At 40.4% G+C, this 21307-nt stretch overlaps 1 protein-coding gene across 3 annotated transcripts in view; it reads left to right on the top strand.

Annotated features, from left to right (window-relative positions):
• The window catches only part of schip1 (schwannomin interacting protein 1), a 272051-nt gene that overhangs the window by 84051 nt on the left and 166693 nt on the right, over positions 1-21307 (top strand). For all 3 annotated transcript variants that reach the window (XM_088078994.1, XM_042486621.2, XM_088078993.1), the window contains exon 8: positions 650-785. In XM_088078994.1, the coding sequence (XP_087935120.1) occupies positions 650-785 (136 nt within the window). The remainder of the gene's footprint in view (positions 1-649; positions 786-21307) is intronic.

Genomic DNA, 21307 nt, shown 5'->3' with positions numbered 1-21307 from the left:
GGAAAAAAATGCATTAACTTTGTGATTAATTCTGACAATGCCTAAATATTTGAGAAAATCCACCTCTTAAATGGACTGATTCTCAGGGGAGTTCTCTACTTTAAAGAATAAGTTTGGAGGATTTAGGGGGATATATTGGCAGAAAGGGAGCATAATACAATGAAGATATATATGTGTGTGTGTGTGTGCTTGTGTGTGTGTGTGCATGCTTGTATAATCACCTGAAAACCTCTGTAGCCTGAAATGGACAAACCAAATTAGTCTAGGTAGGGACATTAGCATTTTCGCATTGGCTAATGAAGTTAGCGGCCTTTCATGATGAGCTAAACATCATCAGAGAAAAACTGATTTGTAACATTATTCTTTGTTTTTTACTGGTATTAATATCCTGGTCTGCTTGTTTTGGAGAGGAAGAGACCTCTGTGGATAATTCGGCTTTCAATAAAAACCTGAACGCTGAATCATAACCGAGTGTTCATGCGTGATGCATGGGAGAAGCAGCTGCAATCCTCACTGCTTGATACCACTAAATATACACAATGCTCCTTTAGTGTCAACATTTTTGCAGTTGAGCATCGTGTGATATCTTAGAGCTAAAATGATCACCTGTGCCTGTGTTTATATGTTGTCTCTTTATCACCTCACGTAGTATCCAGCGGGCCTGGCGAGACTTCCTCCAGAGACAGGAAGCAGAAAAGAGGAGCCCCTCCCCGCCCTCCCTCTCTTCCTCCGACAAAATGAGTATGTCAATCAGCATGACGACCCTGTCAGATGGCAGCACCCCGGTAAGTCATGCCTATGTCAGACATGTTTTCTATTACAAATTCAAGGCAGTCGAACAACACTGTGACTGACGGTGTGTCATGAAGGTTGTGTGTGTGAGGCTGTGTGTGTGAGGATTTGTGTCCCTGCTCGGACAGTAGAGGATTGCTAATGGACACAGCTGTTTTAGTGATAAGGCTTGCATGCGCAGACTTGTGTTATAAGTATGTTGCAGTTGGGGTGCTTTGTGCTGCCTTATGTGGAGAATATTATACAGTGTGTATAATTCTATTCCTGTCCAGAAGGGGGCAGTATCACTTTGATAATTTCTTCAGTATGCAGACTCACAGCCAGCCTATTCTCTGGGAGCAGAGAATAAATATACAAGGGTTTGGTCTGACATACACACACTTTCTCTCATCACACTGAGAATGAAAATCAGTGCAACAGCTATTCTCATTCAACACATCTTCCTTTCATTTAACCAGCCAACGATAAATCCCCAGGATTTTCTCCACTGCGTCTGTTCTGGTCATTATAATTCTATACTGACGTCGCCTGTCGTCTTCTGGCTGAATAGCAAGTGTGTGTACACTTCTCAACTAATCTCTGAGCCTGAAGTCAACAGGCAGGTTAAATCTCCGAGACAGCTGGGAGAGTTCTGTGTATGAGCACACTTAGGTGGTACTTGTCCACACAATTGCTACAGAGAAAAGCTTTTCACACAGAAGAAGACTGTTTGATTTGGATTCTTGTGGATAAAAGGAGGTCAGATGGGTGATGAGTGAAGAGAATCCAGAGTGGTGAGCAACTGGAATAAATGTGCACTCTCTTCAGAGACTGTGGCTTTACGGCAACAGGTAAAGTGAGCGGCCGACTGGTCAGTATTCAGGTCAAGACGGTTATGAATAAAGTCAGAAAGCAGTCTACATTCTCGACACACACATTGTAAATAGTGATTGTGGTTGAGGTCCTTTGGGAGGGCCAGGAAATGCTTAGCTCAGTGACTCAGAGCTTCCGACAAAGGCAGACGATCATCACTGAGAGCAGTGTGTGTGTATGTGTGTGTGCGAGCGTGTGTGCGTGTGCCAGAGGTCAGGGGAGATAGAGGTGAGCAGTAGAGGAAAGGAAGATGAAAAACAGATGTTGGTTCACTCTCCTCTGTGGAAAACAGCTTCTCTTCCCACACCGGTTCAGGATTGTTAAATTTTTTTTCTTCACCTGATTGATCGCAACCGTCCAAATAATATCTTTAGCTGTGGCGCTGGAGGTAGAGCTATTCTAAAGATCCTTGGGCAAAATGCTGAGCCTGTAATTGCCCCTGATTGCTTTGGTGTGTAAATGTGTGTGAATGTGGAACTAATCGGCAGGTGGGACCCTATCCTTATACAATGGGTCCTATGATATCTAACAAATTAGTGCCCCATGAAAGATGTTATCTCCTTTTTTTTGTTTTTTCTCTCTTTAAAGTTGTGTGTGTCCCTTTGTATCATTCAGTTTCCCCTTTATAAATCCTTAAGTTTTTGCGAGTCTGTGAATGCAGCGTAGGCGGAGCTGTCCATGACGTCTTTTTTTCCTCAGCAGCAGTTTGTGACTTGTAGGGAATGTTATTGATCTGTTGACTCGTTCAAAGCTGAGTTTCACTTTTAATGCGCCTGACATTCTGCCGCTCTATCTTTGCTCAGAGTATGCTTTGTTCTCAGAGAGAGTGGTGCAGTGGATAACCAAATAATAACAGAATGGTGTATTTGTTTCATCAGTGCTCCTAATGAATGGCCCAGCTCCAAAAATAGAAAATGCATTTGTTGTAGCAGTTATTTTAATAGTGGTTGGCCGCCACAAATATATGAATGTTTTGGAAAACCCTGTACATATTTAATGTAAAGTAAGGTGATGTAAGTAAAGGTCCTGTGATTTGCTACCAATTACCACCCCAACCTACGTCCTCACACAACTACTTCCTTTGTTACTCCCAACATTGTGGGCTATATATTTCAAATTTTAGTGCATTACTTCTTGTAGATATATTTACAAAGACTGTGGTTGCCTCGGTGAAGTGGCATGTGGTGTTAAAGCACTTTGAGAGGTTGAAATTCTAGAAAGGTGCCATATAAATGCAAATCAGTTTACCATTTATGTGCTATATAATCCTGACTCTCTTGCATCATCCGCTTTGTCTTTCACTCCCTTTTTGTGTTTTTATGTGATTGTCCTCTCTGTAAAGTAATGCATTTACAGGATGTGACAGCTCCACCCTGTTTGAATTTCAAACACTTTTGTTTGTTTGGACCCAGCGATAGTTTTACACTCCACACGAGGCAAGAGATAGACGTTCACAGATGCACACATGTGCAAGAAGGGAGACTCTGTGATGTGGCTGCCATCTCTAAAGTGATTGAATTTGTAACCTCTGTGCCCATATCATCAGTCTTTGACAAAACTGTGCTGCATGACACTGCAGCATGTGTGCAATCATTCGTGTGTGTATAGTGTACTAAGACATAACCAGGTCTTTTTGTGTTTCAGTAAATAAGTTATTTTTTCACCCTTACGTTTTCAGCAGGGATGACTGTAATGTTATCAGCAGTAAATGACTGAAATATAGTTGACATGCGACTCTTTATTGTGGAAGCGATCTCTTACACTGTAACTCAGCTCACTCATTGCCATGGCAATCCAGCAAAATAGAGCAGCTCTGGATATCTCTCTTTATGATCGATCCCTCTGCTCCATAGCAACACCACAGAGGGAGGCAGAAATTATAGGTTTCATTAAAGAGGAACCTAACAAAACTCTGGCTTTTATGCCCAGATATGAATCAGCTGTCTACATTTTATTGTTTCATAATACTGCACCACGTCAACACACTGCCCCCCGACCACCTACAAGTACACACACATGCACACACACAAGGGAGAGTGAGCACACTAACACAAACACACAGGCACATGGACACACAGGCCACTACAGCTTTAATTTCAGACTGTCTAGATGATAGATGTATTTTTATAACCAGACATCAATCAATAGTGTTTGGGGACTGGCCGAATGTTTTCTCTAGCAGCATTGCCACTAAATTACTTGAGCAATGAGGACGAAAACAAACATCTTGAGATGATCCAAAGCTAAATAAGATGTTTTTCTGATTTTGAATTCTTTGTTTTAATCCTGGGTTTGACAGAAAAGTCCAGTTTCTTGTTTTGCTTCTTGGCATACTGGTGGGCTGTAGTTTGGGAATGGGAGCTGTCCACTGCCTTGGTGCTGAAATGTAATCTATTTTGTAGTACCTGAGTTTTGACACTAGAGGGAGATCCTGTATCACAGTGCTTTACGATGTATTTTTTGCTCTTCATGGATGATTCCTGTTGATTGTACCAGCTGTAGCAGACATGCATGTTGACATTTTTGAAAGCAACAACCTCAAGATCGCAAAATAATATAACCCTAGTTTGTGATGCCTGCTGTGTGTATTTGAATATGTTACAAAGGGTTTCTTCAGGTTTAAACCCATTGTAATGCGAAATTTTAAAAAATAATAATAATAAAAAACAATAAAGGATTCAAAGTCATGAGAGTCAGAACTGATAACAAATGTTTAAATTTAAAAAATATAATAATATTAATAAGGTAAAATAAAATAAGACAAATAGACCAACAAAAGAGGCCAGCACATAAGTAAAAGCAACACAATGACATAAAATAATAAAATAGAACAAAATAAAGTAAAATAAAATAAAATAGTTGAACCAGACTACTGGAATGTGTGGCTAAAAACAAATGTATTCAATTTACATTAAATCTGTTACTGTTTAGGCACTTCTAATGTCAAACTAACAGCACTTTTACTCTTACAAGCAAATCAGAGAGATATTAGGAAGCCTGACCATGTAAAGCGTAAAACATTTTAGATTAAGGTTTGGAATATATAATGAAATTGTTGACTTTTTCAAAATGTGTTTTCCTGCATGTATATAATGTGTGTGTTTTTGCTGGTGAAGGGCATGCAGGGGCAGGTTAGTCCATCTGGCCTGCTGAGGTGCAGTGAGACTGGGCTGAGCAGAGCAGCACCGCCTTCCCCCGTCTGCCAGCTGTCAAGCCTCTCCTTTTCTGCCCTTTCCATCAACGCTCTCTTAATGTCCCCCTCCTCCTCCTCTTTTCTGTCATGTCATAGTTTATTTTTGCCTTTGCCTTTCATATTTAATGTCTTTCTCTTTTTTTCTCATCTCTTACATCGTGCTTTCCTCTCTGCATCCTTCTGGCTCTCACTCTCTGTTTCAGTCTCTGTCTCTTTATCACTTGCAAACCCACCTACTGTTCTCTTGGCTTTATCAGGTCACGCAGCTGCAGCAGCAGCAGCAGCAGCAGCAGCAGCAGCTATAGAAGCTTGGCAAGAGAGATAAAAAGAGATTAGGCAAAGTTTGGGGAATTTCCGTGCAGTTACTGTATGTCTGCTCTTTGTGTACAGTGCAGGTACATAAAGCAGCAGTTGACTACACAGAGATAAGAGGTGTGTTTCAACACCTGTTAAGGTCTCCAGGTTTACTTACTAGGTCTGCGTGGAGTTGTCCTGGAATAACCCACTGACTTTTCTTTGGCTCACTTAAAGTCATCATCACACAAAGCATTCAGCAGATTATTGAGCCAGTAGCCTGCACAGGCTGCACCCTTTGTCAAAGCATTCAACCCCTCACATTCATTTTCATCCATCTAATCCAATACAGGGTCCAAATTGGGCCCCTGTCACTGAGCTCGCATACTTTTAATCCTTACAGTTTTTTTCTATTCACTGTACAAGCTAACCTTTCATTACTATAGATGGAAGAAAGCAGGAAAGGTCACATATTGTGTCACCCCAGTGAAATGGTTATTACACTAAGGCTTCAGTATTATTATTGTGTGAATGACTCTCCCTCAGGCTCACTGTGCCCCCATTCTGCTGTATGTACTGTACATTAACCTCATGGTTGACCATTCACTGATAGGTAGACAAAGACAGCTCAGTCTTCAATTAGTTAACCAATAGAGTAGGGAGTTCTTTAATGCCATGCTCTGTTTGTGTTTAGTCTTTATTTAATATTATTGAGTTTATTACCAGCTGCGACAATGTGTAGCAGGAGCTATCACAGAAGAAGTTTTGAGTTTTTTGCCTGGTGTTTTTATGTCTGTAGCGTCACAACTGTGCACGATGCAATCACAAAACTTAACTGGTGTGTAGCTGAGATCCCAATATGGGTTGAGTTTGAAGATGGATATTGTCCGAGCACAGGGGGTCGGAGTAAGGTGGTAGGAAGTAGGAAAGGGGCCATTGGCTCCTCCACTATATACCCCATGGCCCACATTTGACAAGTGGCAAACTCCGAGGCTGAAAAATGAAGCCAGTGCAGAAGTGCCATAAACTGCAGTAACCACTAATAGCCACTAGAGCTGGCTCCAAAACAGAGTGAATCCCCATAGACTCCAGTGTTAAAAAATCCCAATGTTATAGCTGAATTAAATGTGTTTACAGCCTGGTACAAAAAAACAGTTTTGGTTTCTGTGGCTTATTTCAACGTTCATGGCAACTGTAATATTTAAATAACCCTTGTGTTGTCCTTGGGGCCAATCTGACACCAAATGAAATATTTTGCCATCAAAATATGTTGTTATACTTATGTAAACAAGGTCTATTGGCCCTACATTCCAGAACCAAGGGAAAGAAGTGTGGTAATGGGTTGGACTGATTTAAGACTAAAGGTGTAACACAGAATTGATTGAAAATTTATACAACATGCTTTAAATAACAGTCAAAACAGGGTAGGGTCAGAATGACTCCAGAGGACAAAAGGTGTATGGCAATCAGACATTACAAGGGTTTTTACTTAACTATTTACATTTTATTAAGGCCTAAAGTTAACGCATATTTAAGGTCTAGGTGGCTTGACTGAGGCTGTCTGTGAGGCAGACGAAGTCTGTGAGTCACATCCACCCTTCACTCCTTCACAGCTTTAACCTCTCATCCAAATATGTTCAATTCTGGCTCCAAAAAAACAGGATGGCGATGGCCAAAATGCAGAACTCAAGGCTTTAGATTTACAGTCTACAAACCAATGGGTGATGTCACCGTGGCCATGGCCTAGTCTAAGTCCTAAATAGTAAACCACTAAGTAAGTCAGTAGCAGTCATCACATTATTATTATTATTATTATTATTATTATTATTGTTGTTGTTGTTGTTGTTGTTGTTGTTGTTGTTGTTGTTTTTTGATACTGCAAATTATGTGCTTGGGTTCTGTACAGACCTTCACTTCTCTTAACTTGAGGACATGCCCTGCTGTGTACTTGACATTATATAAAGGACCATGAGATTATTCTTAATCATTACAATGCCAGCTATCAACACAGTGGTCTACTGCACACTGTCACCCCTCCAAGAAATGACATTCCCAATAGCTTTTCCTCACTTCTCTTCCACCGTGGACCAGAACATCCCTGTGATGATTTATGGTAATTATGCAAATGCAACATAAGGCTTTCGAAATTAATTCTAACCCCCACCAGTTTCTTTGTCACTAGAGGATGGGTGTAGCTGCAGCCAATGCTTTTACAATCCTGTTACTGTAATACCAGGGACAATGCAGAAAGCCTAGGTCCGGCGATTAAGGATTCTCTTGAATTAGTTTAGGTTTATTGAAGCCTCATGGAGGCAATTCACATGTTTAGTCATTTTCTTCATTCATTAGGTGTAAATTGATTGAAGAGGCAGCCTACAAGTGGGTTTTTTAATCTTTCTTATTCCTCTTGAGTAATGCTGGATCTGTGTACTGCAGATTTAATTGACATAATCCCTCTCATCATTATCGCTCACCTAGATAAGATGTACTGTATGCTAGCTGTGCAGGTGTGGGGGTGCTGGGTTTCTGCTGTGTCTGAGGTGGGCCGGATGTAGTGACAGCCCTGGTGGGATGTTAGAAGACATGCGGTGACACACCAGCCAAGGTTCTGATTGACAGAATCATTAGTGCCCTCTCACCACTCCAACAGCACCTTATGTGGCGAGTCTGGCTGTAGATCTAGAAGCTACAGAATTTACATCCACTTGTGACTGCAACCAAAAATCAATATTAGCCTTTTCTGTCTATGCACTCCAGCTCTCGGTTTCTTTGTAAATGCCTGCAGACATGTGAAGGACATTCATATGACTCTTATAATTATGCATTATGGAGATGGAGCCTTCAGTGGCATAATGTCTGATGGAGAGGCAACGAGGTCTGACTCTCTGCTAATCACCTGCCAGCGGCATGTCAAGTCAAACACGGGCCCTTTCACGCCTGGGACACGTCATGCCATACGATCTGTGAGGTGTGTAATACACATTATGGCCATGTGACATACTGGACGTGATGTGTGTGATGTGATGAAGTGGATCAGGGTAGTACTACACGCACACTGAGTTTTAATTAGTCAAACCCCTGGAGCATGTTCTTTCATACATGAACGGCCGAGAAAAGACATTTCAAGCGAATACTGTATCAGTTGCACTATAAGAATTTGCACTATGCTTATCTAGATATTTGTAGAACTGTTATTTACAAGTGATGGCAGCTCTTGTTCCAAAGTGAAGTCATGTTGTGTTTGCATTTTATAATAAAAACCACAGGGGGTCACTGTTCTGCTCTGGCAAGACAGCCTAGCAGACTAACAGCAGGGAGTAGTCCAGGTTTAATAAAACTGCGAGTAAGAATGCATCTAAGCCCTGGGAGGTTTTTTTTGTTTTTCAAAACAAAACACCAAACAAGAATGACAAAAAACACATAATCTGGATTTTAAAGGATGCAGATTTAGAAAATCTGATCCAAATTGTTGAGCCACAGGGACTCTTGATGTTGTTGTGTAGAGGACGCTTTCAATCAGCAAACACCTCCTTCTCTTTCCCACTCATAATGGTAGTCAAGGGCCTCTCCTTTCAAAGATAATAACCCATTATCAGCATATTTGTAATTAAATAGAGACGTGAGCTGCCGTTTTGTTTTTTTTAGTGGCTTATCTAGAACCCTCTATCTCTCATTCTTTCTCTCTTGCTGTATCTCTCTTCTGTCTCTACCTCTTCTCCTTGAACCTTTTAATTTCATGACAGTTAAATTAAATATTAAAGTGTTTCAGGATTACGTCAGACTTGTGAACAAGCTGCTGGGTTTTTCCAGCTCGCCTTCTATATATATATACTGGAAAGATTTTCTCCTTTTGTTTTTTTTCAAAATTCAGTTTCAACTTGTGTTACTGGAATGGCAGGTTAATCCATATTTTGTTGACAAAATATGCAGGAAAAAAAGCCATTAGATTGAGACACTGATGATACTAATTAAATGTGCTAATTGTAAACAATGCTGAATCAAACCCTTTAGGTGCCATGACTAGGGTTTTACTCCCAGCACCGCACTCCAATGTCTGCACTGATGCTATACAACATTTGTTATAAAATACTCATTGAATAGTCTTACAGCAAGCTAAAGAGTTAAAGCTTAACAGCTGCTGCATTCACTTATGCTTTGAGCAGAGAAGAATGAGTTATACATTATAATATATTTCATTTAAAAAATCAACATCATGATGTTTTCCTGTGCTGTATATGGCATTAAAAGTGATGTATGTAATGTATGAAAGTGAAGTATATCATCATACTCACTTCCAGGTTGTCAGATGCTAATGCTTTGTGTGACTGGTTTGGTCCGACTGCCAAACCAAGGTGTTGTATTTGACGACCAGAGAGGACTCGACAATTATCTCTCTCCAGGGTTACATTCAGGCAGAAAAAAATGGTTTCAGTGCATCTTTCTATCTTTTGGATTTGCTTTCTGTTCTTATTCTCTCTCTTTCTCTCTGTTTTCTCCCTTTTTTCATTCCAAGAGTGCATTTCCATCTGCTCCGATCCCACAACCACCACATTATCTCATCGATCTCCACTCTCCCGGCAACACGGCCATAATTGATCATTAAGGTCTGATTGGGGACAGTGGTGATATTAAGAGCAGCAGATTGATGCAATTACGAATCATCTTAGCTCTGGTATCTATTGATTGGGGCTTTGCAGAGGTAATCAAAGACAGATTAGCTACCACGTGTCAGTCTTTACTCTGAAGACAGTAAGATTTCTTTACTGAAAGTGGGTCATTCAGCTGATGGGTACAGGACACAATTTACTGATGAACACTGATAAGCATGAACTAATACTTATTGTCTTTCCTCATTCAGACATTAAAGTAGGACTTCTGCAATGTAAGACATATAGGATATTTTAATTACTTTTTTTTTGAAAACATGGATGAAAAGAAGGAACACTGGATATCAGTCCGATTCCCCTTTCCAACCAAGCTTAAGATTATCGTGTGTACACAGCATTATTGAAACAAAATAAAACCCGCCAAAAATAGGCAATAGACCTCTTTCTCATTGCCCGTAGACCAGAGCTGTGCAAACAGCTTCACAGCAGATGATTATGCCTTGATGTTTTCTTTTTTAATATTGTGTGACATTTGACATCACGCAAAGGCCAGAGACCAGGTTAGTAAATAGTAAAAAGCAGCATGGAGGCCAGTGAAAACCTGACCTTAATACACATCTGTAACTTATTCAGTCCCTCTTTTATAATTAATGAAGGCTAATTTGGATCAACGTTTAAGCACTGCGTCAGCTGAGATGGACAGTATTTTGCAGGGCACGTTATTGTATCCTCTGATAAAGGGGCTAAATGTGCTCACGCAGATGTTGTGTTTCCATCACATCTGACCAGAGGTAGAGCCAATAAATACCTGTGACTACTGCAGAATCATTTGACCTGCATATGAATGCTGATTTTAACCTTTCCCATTACATACAAAAGCCAGATGTTAGTGGGGGTTTTTATGCAGTGGACGTACTGTTTAAACTGCAACAGCAATGTTGGTAGGTATGTAATCCACTGAATACTATTTGTTTTGTTTTAATTTTTTTTTATATGTAAAAAGCTGTGGGTAGTATTTATCCACAAACAATAGATAGCTCATTTTGGAACAAAACATGATACTATCACATCAGGTGCTTCCTGTTTCCAAAATTTAACAACAAAAACTCTGCTGCAGCTCATTAACTTAAAAATCACACCTGAATTTAGAGACAAGGGTAAAAACTGCTTCTTCCTCTCATGAAACAAGCTCTGCCTCCTTATAAAGCAGTACTAGTGGTGACAATGTTTTATTAATAGTGCTCCTGCTCTCAGCCTCGCTCTGAAATTCAGGTATTCACACATACAGGCACACGGGAAGTAAAGAGGTAAGTGTACTGCCATTCATTTGAATGTGACAAGATTTTGCACATACTGCATACCTCAAGAGCTGTGAGATCTGTGTTTGTGTGTGTGTGTGTGTGTGTGTGTGTGTGTGTGTGAGAGAGTAAGTGAGTGAGTGAGTGAATGAGTGAGTGAGTGAGAGAGAGAGAGACACTGGCAGTAAAGGAACAGCCTGCAGCACTGTGCATATCCAGCCTCATTTACCAGATTCCACTCCTCCATTATCAGCAGGATCATTATCCTCTCTCCTCCCTGCCCTCGCTGCCTCACATCCTACGCTGGCACACCAAAATATCAACACACACACATTGCGCTCGCTCACACTCAAACAGAATTCTTATTATTCTGCAAATTTTACATGTGAACTCCCCAAAAAAGTAGAGGACTGCTGAGTGTGCATTTGAGCATGTAGGTGCAAAGTTTTGTTATTTTTTACCATGGTTTTTCTCTGTAGTTAAAGAAGAGTGACAAAACGAGGCTACAGTAGTGTGGCTGTTGGTGTATGCGCTTGTCTTTGCTCCTGACATCAATAGCTTTGCAGGCCACTGTCGATGCTGCATCAGTTTAGAGGGGTGTGGTGGTGCAGAGATAGACATCTACAGTAAGATTTCAGTGCAGTACCACTCAGTCATTGTTCTCTTTCATGTAAAGTTTATCACACTGTTGAGCATGATAAAACGCAGTTTATGTTGCACATTAATATATGTGCTCATAAAAAGGTCACATTTGTCTACTGGTGAGGATAACAGGACATGAATCACTAATAGATCAGTGAAGGGAGTTAGAGTAAACCATTTCACTACAGCTCCTGAGTTTTTCCCTCATAAAGTCTTTCTTTCTACAATTGTGTAAACCGTTGCATTTTTCTTGTCAGAATGACAGCCTTCCCCGACTCCTTTGCAGTGATTTTCACTGCTTGGCCTTAACTCGTTTTTCTGAGAGGCTCAGTATGTTGTTATTCAACGTGAACAATCCCACTGCTTATTCAGCCCTGTGAGATCCCACTAATAGTCACAGTGGCTGCTGAGGCGTGCAGTTGTAGGTTACACCAAACTGACTCTGGAAATATATAAAAGACAGCATACAGGCAACGTCGATTGTGGTGTATGTGCCATGTTTAAGTGTGTGTGCTCACTCGGATGTGACCATCTAAATTGTGATTTTTATTAAAGTATATTTTAATAAGCTGGGAAGTTGTTGGTACCAATAATTTGCGTACATTTTGCTTTAAAAAGTTGAGTTTGATCATTTTATTTTAATAATAATAATTAATAATTTTATAATCTTAGTTTATAATGAAGAGATCATTGTCTAGCTTACTGTTTGATTATTTGTTACCACCCAGCTGCCATATTGTGGCTGCCTGTGGATAAAGACAGACTCACATTACAGCTCCCATCAGGTGCAGCACATTCTGGTAGTTGTAGGTTTTCTACCTCTAGACCACATGCCCTTTTGCTCTGTTTTCCCTGGTTATGGAGCACCAATTTCAGAACTATTTGCATACCTCTGCTGCTGAAGCCCAGTTTTAAGACACGACCATCTAGCAGTGAAATGCTTTAAGCCGCTGAGTTGAATAGTTGCGCAAAAAGTTGATTTTACTGCAGACTTTAAGCAGAAATAATTTGGGTTTTATTGGACTGAACTTGAATTGTTACTTCCGATCTATTAGCATTCAAGTAAATTTTACTCAAATGAAATTCTCTGTCTTCCATTACTTAAATTTTTTAAGGCAATCGATTGTCTTCAATTTTTTATTTTTTTATTTTTCATGTCCAGTCAATTTGTGTAAATTAACTGCAAACTTAACATGCAATCTGTTTTAGAAGGAGAGAGGAAGGAATGAAGGGGATTTTTAATTCTTGGTTTACTGGTTTGGCATTTAGAGACTGGAGAAATCCTGCGAAAAGGAACAGAGGGGAATGTATTGAACAGAGGGGAGATAAAACAAGTGGAGAAAGAGCCTTTTCTCCTTCCCACTGAGTGGTCTGGTCTCCGGGGAGAAATATACTGATTTGTGATTAATGAAAAGATGGAGAACAGGCTTCCTCTCTCTCTCTCTCTTTCATTCCCCCCTCTTCTCTTTCTCTCTGACCTAACTCTCTCTTGTGCAGAAAATCCATCTCGGTAATGATGTCTGTGTGTAGGGAATGATTATGGAGCAGATAAAGAGAGAAATCAGCCAATAAAAGGAACACAAAAACATCCTACAGTATTATCATCACACAACCACTCTGCGGGCGAATGGAGATAACGTGCTATCATGAGGTAAACACCTGACCTCGTGCAAAACACAAAGTCACAACCTTTGCCTGTGTAACTTTCTATCCACTTTTACAACAAGTTTGCATAATTTCTGTTGCCAATTTAGGTAGTGGGTAACAAATGACTTAGCTTTAAAGCGCTGTGCAGGGTCTGTGCTTAAATGATGCAGGCAGGTGATGATGTTCAGAATACATTTTGATAAGGAATAAGAGACAGTTTTAAAGGAGACATAAAAGTGTGCGGAATGAGGGAGATCCCAAGTTGTGTTGAGCTCCTTCAAGCCTCATTAGGCCAGTAAACTGATATCAACTGTGCTGTCCTTATCGTCACCTCCACCACCACCTTCTGTCACGCAGCACACATCCCTGTGCTCCACTGATATTACAGGGCATCACTTTAGCCTCCTTATTTAGCCCATGGCAAACAGAAAGGGCAATGGAAGCACGAGATGTGTATGACAAAAAAGGAACTTTAAAACTGTGCTTACAAGAAATAAGTGGGGGAGTGTGGCAGGGGATGAAAAAAAAAATGTTGAAACCAGTGAAATACTGTAGACGAGTTGTAAAAAGAAGGAATAGGGGTGAGCAAAAGTATCATCATGAGAGCCACCTGGAAGATCAGAAGCCACGGTGCAACGCCGCACCTGCCTGTCACAAGGGAGACTTCACAGGAAACGCGCTACAACCTGTCATTCACAGAACATTACTCAGGGAAAGCAAATTGTTGTTAGTATGTCAAAAGTGGGGACAGGAAAACGGAGGCGTAGAAGGGAAAGATGGTAATTAGAAAGAGAAACAGCATGTCTTCTGAAAAAGCAGGATGTTGTCAAAACAAGGCGTGATTTTACGCAGAATTTCAGGTAGTTTTAAGGTGAAAGATGCCATGCATCAGTGAGGCGGTGGCAGAAGGGAAATGTAACATAAGAGATAGAAAGGATAAGACAAGAGAATGATAGGAGATGAAGTTCAAAAGTGACTGGGGAGGTTTACGGCGGGTTGGGTGACAGAGAATAGCTGAAATGTCTTCCTCCTTTCCTCCCCAGCTGCTCCTGGGGAAACCATTGTGCTTCTGTCCCAGCTAGAATATCCTTCCAGGAGTGGTGGGCAAAGTACCTGAAAACCATACTTGAGTGAAAGTACAGATTTCTTACTAGAAAATTACTTTGGTAGAGGTGAAAGTTGTCTTTTACAATATTACTTGAGTAAAAGTTTTTTCATATTTTTTGACTAATTGTATAATCTCAAATTTATTTGTGTATCAAAAGGAAAAGAACAAGTAAATTGCCTCAATAAAAAAGCAAAAATAGACATTTTGTTTATGAAATGTAGTGGAGATTTCTTGGAACATTGGTGCTATGTAGAGAACCAGAGCATATTTCCACCAGTTTTGAAGAGAACCATTGTGATCAAGGATATGAAATCAATGGAAGGCCTTGAACAGTGCACAACGAAAGTCATCAGTAGTAGCAAAATGGTGTATTGCACTGATTACCTGTGAGCCTTTTTTTATAATTACAGATATTTATTATATCCAAAAAACGAGCATTGACTAACTAATAATGAAAAGACGACTTATACGTGCAAGACTCCACCCTCTCTTTCCAGCCTGTAGAATCTGACACACCCACTGATCTTGTTACAGTTCACACTTCCAGCCTGCTCTCATTTCGACGTCCTGAAATACCACTGCTTTGTCAGTGATTTCAGTGTCAGACACGACACTAAAGTCACTTTTTGCAGTGATATGATATGGCACCACTTGGCCAGATGGCACCTGCTGTGGGAGTATGATACGCAGACAGACAGCTTCAGTTCATAACACGTTCAGATGGCCCCTTTTGTGATATGCCGCTGGACGCCATCAGCGCATAATTTGTAGATGTGAAAGTCCAATGACAAAGCGGCGGCATGTGATTACTTGGGATATGAACGTGTTGGCACTTTAGGTGAAGGAAAACCTGCCTTTTTTTTTTGGTTTGAGCGGAAAGCCAGTTTTTGGGCTTATACCAATTTATTTTTGGTCAAAAGGCTCTGAACAGTTCGAAATTAGGTTGAGGGAATCAGAAAGAAACCTGTTCCAAGTTGGTGAAGGGCTATCAAACCTTTCTATTGGTAAACACAGATCATGGTTATTAGTGCGGACGTAAACAATCATTTAACCTGTAAAACAAACTTTGAAAAAAACTATTCAAGCTCCTTCTTCTCCCGAATACCTGAACCCTCCCGCAGGGGTAAAATGCTGCCTCCTCACATATCTAGTCCTTAATATAAATAGGAGTATCAGGAGCACCTCTCAGTAGAGGAATGCATTGTGATCAGGATCCAGAGGGGCCCAACATAACTCTCACAGGAGCGGGTGGTTTGAACGTTGCTGCAGGCGGGAGCAGGCTGTAATGGTCAGAAATCCAGCGGGAGTGGGATTAAGAAAGTTGTCCGATGCGTGGCTCTGCCTCTCAGTCTAATGCAACACAATTCAGTAGTACAAAAATATACATCCTGCAACTGAACATTGTAACCCTCAAATAGGACTATTGCTGTATTAGACAGCAGAAGTTTGGGTGTACCTAATAAACTGGCAGGCTGTGTAGAGTTTATAGTATTTGTCAGAACTGAGTCAACTATCAGCTTTTCTTAAGGTTTATCAAGTATTCAGGTTGTGTTTGTTTGTGTATTCAGTAATATAGTACATTTTGCCTCAAACAAAGATGACTGTGTACCCTCGTTGTATGCTGAATGACAGCAGCCGTACTGTTCCAGACTACAATGTCTGCGTATTCACATCAACTGTCGAGGAAACAATGCGTGCAAGATTCACAGAGCAAACAGAGAATGCCTGACAGCTTTGATATGACAACACTTTTCCCCTCACGTACAGCTCCGCGGTCTCAAAATCAGTCATTCAACGAGTTCACGAACTCTGAAAAAAACAAGAAAGAGGGAGAGAGAATAAAGCGATTGCAGCATGTGGGGAAGACGGGACGAGAGAGAAGGCGGCAAATGTGAAGGAAGAAGAGAAGTCTTTCCAAGAACTCCCACAATCCTGTACAACTCTTCAGTGGCGTCCCACTCCTGTGGGGAGAACAGAGGTTTTGCTGAGAGAGGAGATCACATTTGCTATTAAGACGAAGGCATTTTAACTGCTTTGTAGTAAGCAGATCTCACCTGGGACTAGCAGAGGTAGAAAGTTCAGCAGGTACAAGCAAGAAGAAGCTAACTACTTTGGAAACACAACAGGGAAGTTTTCTAGTTCTGGTTATGTTTTATTAAGTGCAGTTCTTGAAATTAATATCTTGCCAAACACCACCGCTATAGGTTCCTTTCTGTCCTACATTTGTATTATTAATTTATTGTCTCTTGCTCTTCACACACCAGCTGTTTTGCTCTTGAATGTGGATAAATATTTCATTGGATGATTTCCATTCTCTAGTAGGCAGCTGTCTCCCTGCCATAAAGACTGCAGTATGGAAATGACCTGAGTCTCTCTGGCACAGTAAATGTATTCAAATCACACCACATCAATCACAATATATATCTAATACACTTCTATACCACCATCTCTTATTTGCATATGTTTTAGAGTCTTTTACAAATTCAATATTGTGCTCTTACAAGGACCATTTTGACTGCAGGAACACTCTCTGCATGCCTAATGCAGCACAAAAAATCCTCATTCAACACAGCTGCGTTTGGTTTCCAATACAAATCCATCTTGCTCAGTGCATGAAGTAGTCGGCACAGCTACCATATTTTAGTCAACAGCTGTAATTACATGACAAACGACTAAGCAGACACTAATTTGTTAAACAGGAGTTGATTTGATGTATTCCTGCAGTCAGGGGCGGAAGATGAGATTGGTGGTACAAACATGTGCCGCAAGAGTGTCTGCTGGGGGACATAAATACAGAAATCTCATCATTAAGGATATCCTGACTTAGCCATGTGTCAAATCAAGGTTGATTTATGTTCAATTCAGATGCATTTTTCCTGACATGATCAGACATGTTTTCCCAAAACACTCTACTTATATCATGTAAGCTACAAATTTAGAGGGATCCCCTTAGGGCTGCTACTGGCTATTTAGGTGCCCTAAGCATAAATGCCCTCATTACCACCACCATATACTATAACAGTATACTGTGTTTGGCTTCTGTATATTATACCAAAGGATCAACTGTGCACAACCACTGTCCTTAGTACTGCGTGGAGCAGAGAAGAGACCGACAAGTCACTTCGGCTTGCTGTCTGTGGTCTAGCCATTACTTTCAATCCATATTCTATTTTTTTCATTGTAGCAATCCACAGAATAATGAAATTAAATTTTGGTAAAGGAGGGAGTGAGAGAGAAATAAAGAGCTATATGGTGTGAGCAGACAGAAAAAAAATAATCTGATCATCTTTTTTTTAACTTAATGAACTCAAATTTAATTCTATCATTTTGAGTAATTATGTATATCATATTGCTTTTAATGATCTAATGGTGCTTTTTGTAGTTGTGCTTTATCTTAAATTTAAATAGTTCATAATTATGTTAAGGATTGATGATAATTTGCTGCTTTGGTGCCCCCCTCAGCACACGATGCCCTTAACACAGTGCCTGATGAATCTGTACGTAGCAGTGGTGTTGAATCCATATGATATTCAACATACTTCATCATGACTCACTGTGTAAATCAGCATTTTCTAATGTTTAGTTTAAACTATTTTGGAGATTTGTTAATTCAACTGTGTGATCATTTTTGGACAATGTAGTCTGTGGTGCTGTTGAATTGTATTCTGCAGAATGACAGTTGTTTCTGTTATTTAGCCAAAACCCATCTTATTTAAATGGGGTGAACAAACACTGTGACCTCAGATGTCTTGCAGGACTGTTGTATTGACTGCACTGTTTTTGAGAATTTATGTCTAAGACTTGAGAAACTAGAGACAAATACAGGCTGTGGGAAAGATTAAAAGACTCTGAGTGAAAGCAAACTTTATAATTTCAAGGCAAGCGAACACATATTTCATCTTTCTTTGTCCTGTGTGAGCGCACACAGACTGGTGTCAGCTTGTGTGTTATGCCTACATGTGCTATTAAATAGAACTCATTGGACCGTGCTTCCATGTGGCTGGCCTCAATGCAACCAGTGTCATACCAGTTATGCACAGAGATTGGCCAATTCACTTTTTGTTAAAACAGATTACTCTTCCTGAAAGCACATTTTGTTCTGTCCAGCACTCTGTTCACTCTCTGTAATGATGGAAAGCCAGTTTGCATTGCTGTGGTTCAGTTTTCTACATGGACCGGAGTCAGAAACAAGCAGAGGATTCAGAATTGTGATTTATGAGTGTACAGACTTATAAAAAACATTCTGCCATATATGTAACCAAGGAATTTACATGCTTTACCATCTGCATGTTACTGTGAGGTTAACTGTTATCTTTTGACAGAAGCAAAAGCATATGTGATTTTGTATAACAATCTTCCTTAAACACAGAAAACCAAAACAGATGTCCTTAACAGTTTGAAACTGTACCTGCGAGGGATTTTCCGTAAACAACTGTCATATCAGTGAACCAGTGTTCATCTCTGCACAGCCAGTTATCCTGTGGGAGAGAACGCATAGCATGGGTGTTTGAATACATTTCAACAAGCAGACCGCATGTGCTTAAATGGTCACTGTGGGCAGTGGAAATCACTTAAAGACACAGGGGAAACTGTTGGGTTTTTTTTTTCTACAGACAAGCATACATTTGTATTAGTATTAGGGTTTTGCTCCGGTGCCTTTGTTTTAATGTTGATTATATCGCAAGAAGATCATTTAAGTTTTGAGCCAGTGTTGTAGTCAAGACCACCTGAACTGAAATCAATTTAGGACCAACGTAAGAGCATATCAAGACCAAGGCATGACCAAGACTTTGGGGGGTGGAGACCAAGACTAAAGCAGAGCTAAACCAAGTCATAACCAAACCCAGATTATTTTGAAACCCTAGACAAGACCAAGACTTTAGGGAGTTAAGACCGAATCAAGACCAAGACAAGCATGTATTGAGACAGAGACAAGAAGAAGACTGTGGAGTCAAGACCAAGGCACTGCTAGACTGAGTCAAGGCCAAGACCAAACACAAGACCAGGACCAAACCAGTGTCCCAGAGTCCCACTTCCCACCGGAAGTCTCTAAATTGATCTGAAACATCCACACTCACATTAAAACACCCACAAAATACAATGGATAATTCTTCTTCATTCACATCTTGTATTGCCAAACTGTGTGTGTGTGTTTATGTGTAAGTCTACAGTTAGACATGTCTAGATAAAATAATCAAAAGGCATTGCAGAGGTCAGTTTTATTTACAGGAATTTTCCTGTCTGCGACCAAACAAATACAAGCAAACACTAAGAAGCTGAAATCATCTTTATTCACACTAGTTCTCTTTTGATGAGACAGAGTAATAATGTGGCCGAGTTCGAGAAGAGACCTTGAGAGCAATCTCAAGACCAGAGATTAAGTGCTGTTTATTTAAAGAGCAGGAACGCACCGATGACATGCGCCCCATCAAACTGTGGCTCTTTTGAAGGTTATGTAACTACTGTTTGAATGATGGCAAGTTAACATTTATGTGTCAACTATAACTATAAAATGAAAGGTTGTTTTGCTGCCTTTTTGTCTTTACTCACTAAAAGCTGGATAGCTATAGACTGAGACAAAAAAAAATCACCATACCCCTCAAAGACTGGCAGTTATTGACAGCTTTTAAGGTGGAATGTTTGTTTGCATGTTACTCAATGCATTACACACCTTAATTGTCAGTATGACAACTTTAACCCTTATGTTTGATTTTATTGGCTGTCTTGCTTGAAGTACACTTTAGTGATGATTGTATCTTCAAGCAAAAATGTTTATGAATTTCAACCAGATGGTGTGATCTGCAAATATCTTTTCCTCACTTGGAGAAAAAAAGTGGCAGAGTGTCGTTCCAGTGTTCTCCAACAGCACTACAAGCCCTGCTCTTGACTAAGATGATCTTGAGTACAACAACATTGTTTGGGTGTGTTCTGTATGTGTCTGTGTATCCCAGCTCCCTGGCCCCGTGGTCCCAGCCTAACACATGTCCCTTTGATCAGCTCTGATGTTTAATTACACTAAACAAGATAAGACTGTGTCCTCCATCTGAACTGTTTGAGCTTTTGTCTTCTACCATCCTATCTATCTCTAATAGAAAACAGCTGGGCATATCATGGGGAGGAATAAAATGCCTTATCCCGAAAGGCTTGCTATCATAGCTGTTTGTGCTCATCTTGTGCTCCTTTGTAGAGGCTGATGCACGCCAGGCGTCTGGCTGCAGTACTTATCTATGGTTTAGTGCAGTCCATCAACTGGGACTGTGTGATGTAAGAAAGCTGTGTCTCTGGATGCTTTATTAACACAGATGTTCACCTGACAGATAAGACAGATAAAGAAGGAAAAGACAAAGAGTCTGTTTCTATACAGTGTATGGAATCGTAGACTGCTGTTCGTGGCTGAAAAAGATTTACTGTATAAAACCTAGCTGTTGACAGAGATGAAAACAAATGTGGAAAGAGGGCTCCAGCACATTGTGCATGTTTCCCCACCCAACCCCAAAACTGCTCTGCATACAGTGGGAGTGAGAAGGGGTGGAGAGAAAATGTGAGTTATGGAATCTGTAATGAATAGTCTCAATGACACCACTAGCTGCCAGATCGCATAGTTTAGCTCAATCCATCACTAAAGGAAGATTTTCGACGCTTCCCCCGCAGCTGAAATATGAAAATCACAGCTCCTCTGACCGGTTTTAATATTGAAGCCATCGATTCAGTGGCTGCTATCTCACCACAGCCTTAATTACATGGTATCTCATGTGCTATCTGCCCTCCCATCTGAGCCCAGACATCATTCAGTATAAGGTGAGAGAGGTGAACCCATTTTAATTAAATAAGAGAGAGATTACAGTACTGGTGTGTGCAATATGAGCAGGGTGGA

This window comes from Plectropomus leopardus, chromosome 6 (genome assembly GCF_026936395.1).
Source record: "Plectropomus leopardus strain MGB_pleo_1.0 chromosome 6, ASM2693639v1, whole genome shotgun sequence".
Taxonomy (NCBI): domain Eukaryota; kingdom Metazoa; phylum Chordata; class Actinopteri; order Perciformes; family Serranidae; genus Plectropomus; species Plectropomus leopardus.
The sequence above is the reverse complement of the archived record's forward strand: the minus strand, read 5'-3'. Positions and strand labels throughout refer to the sequence as shown.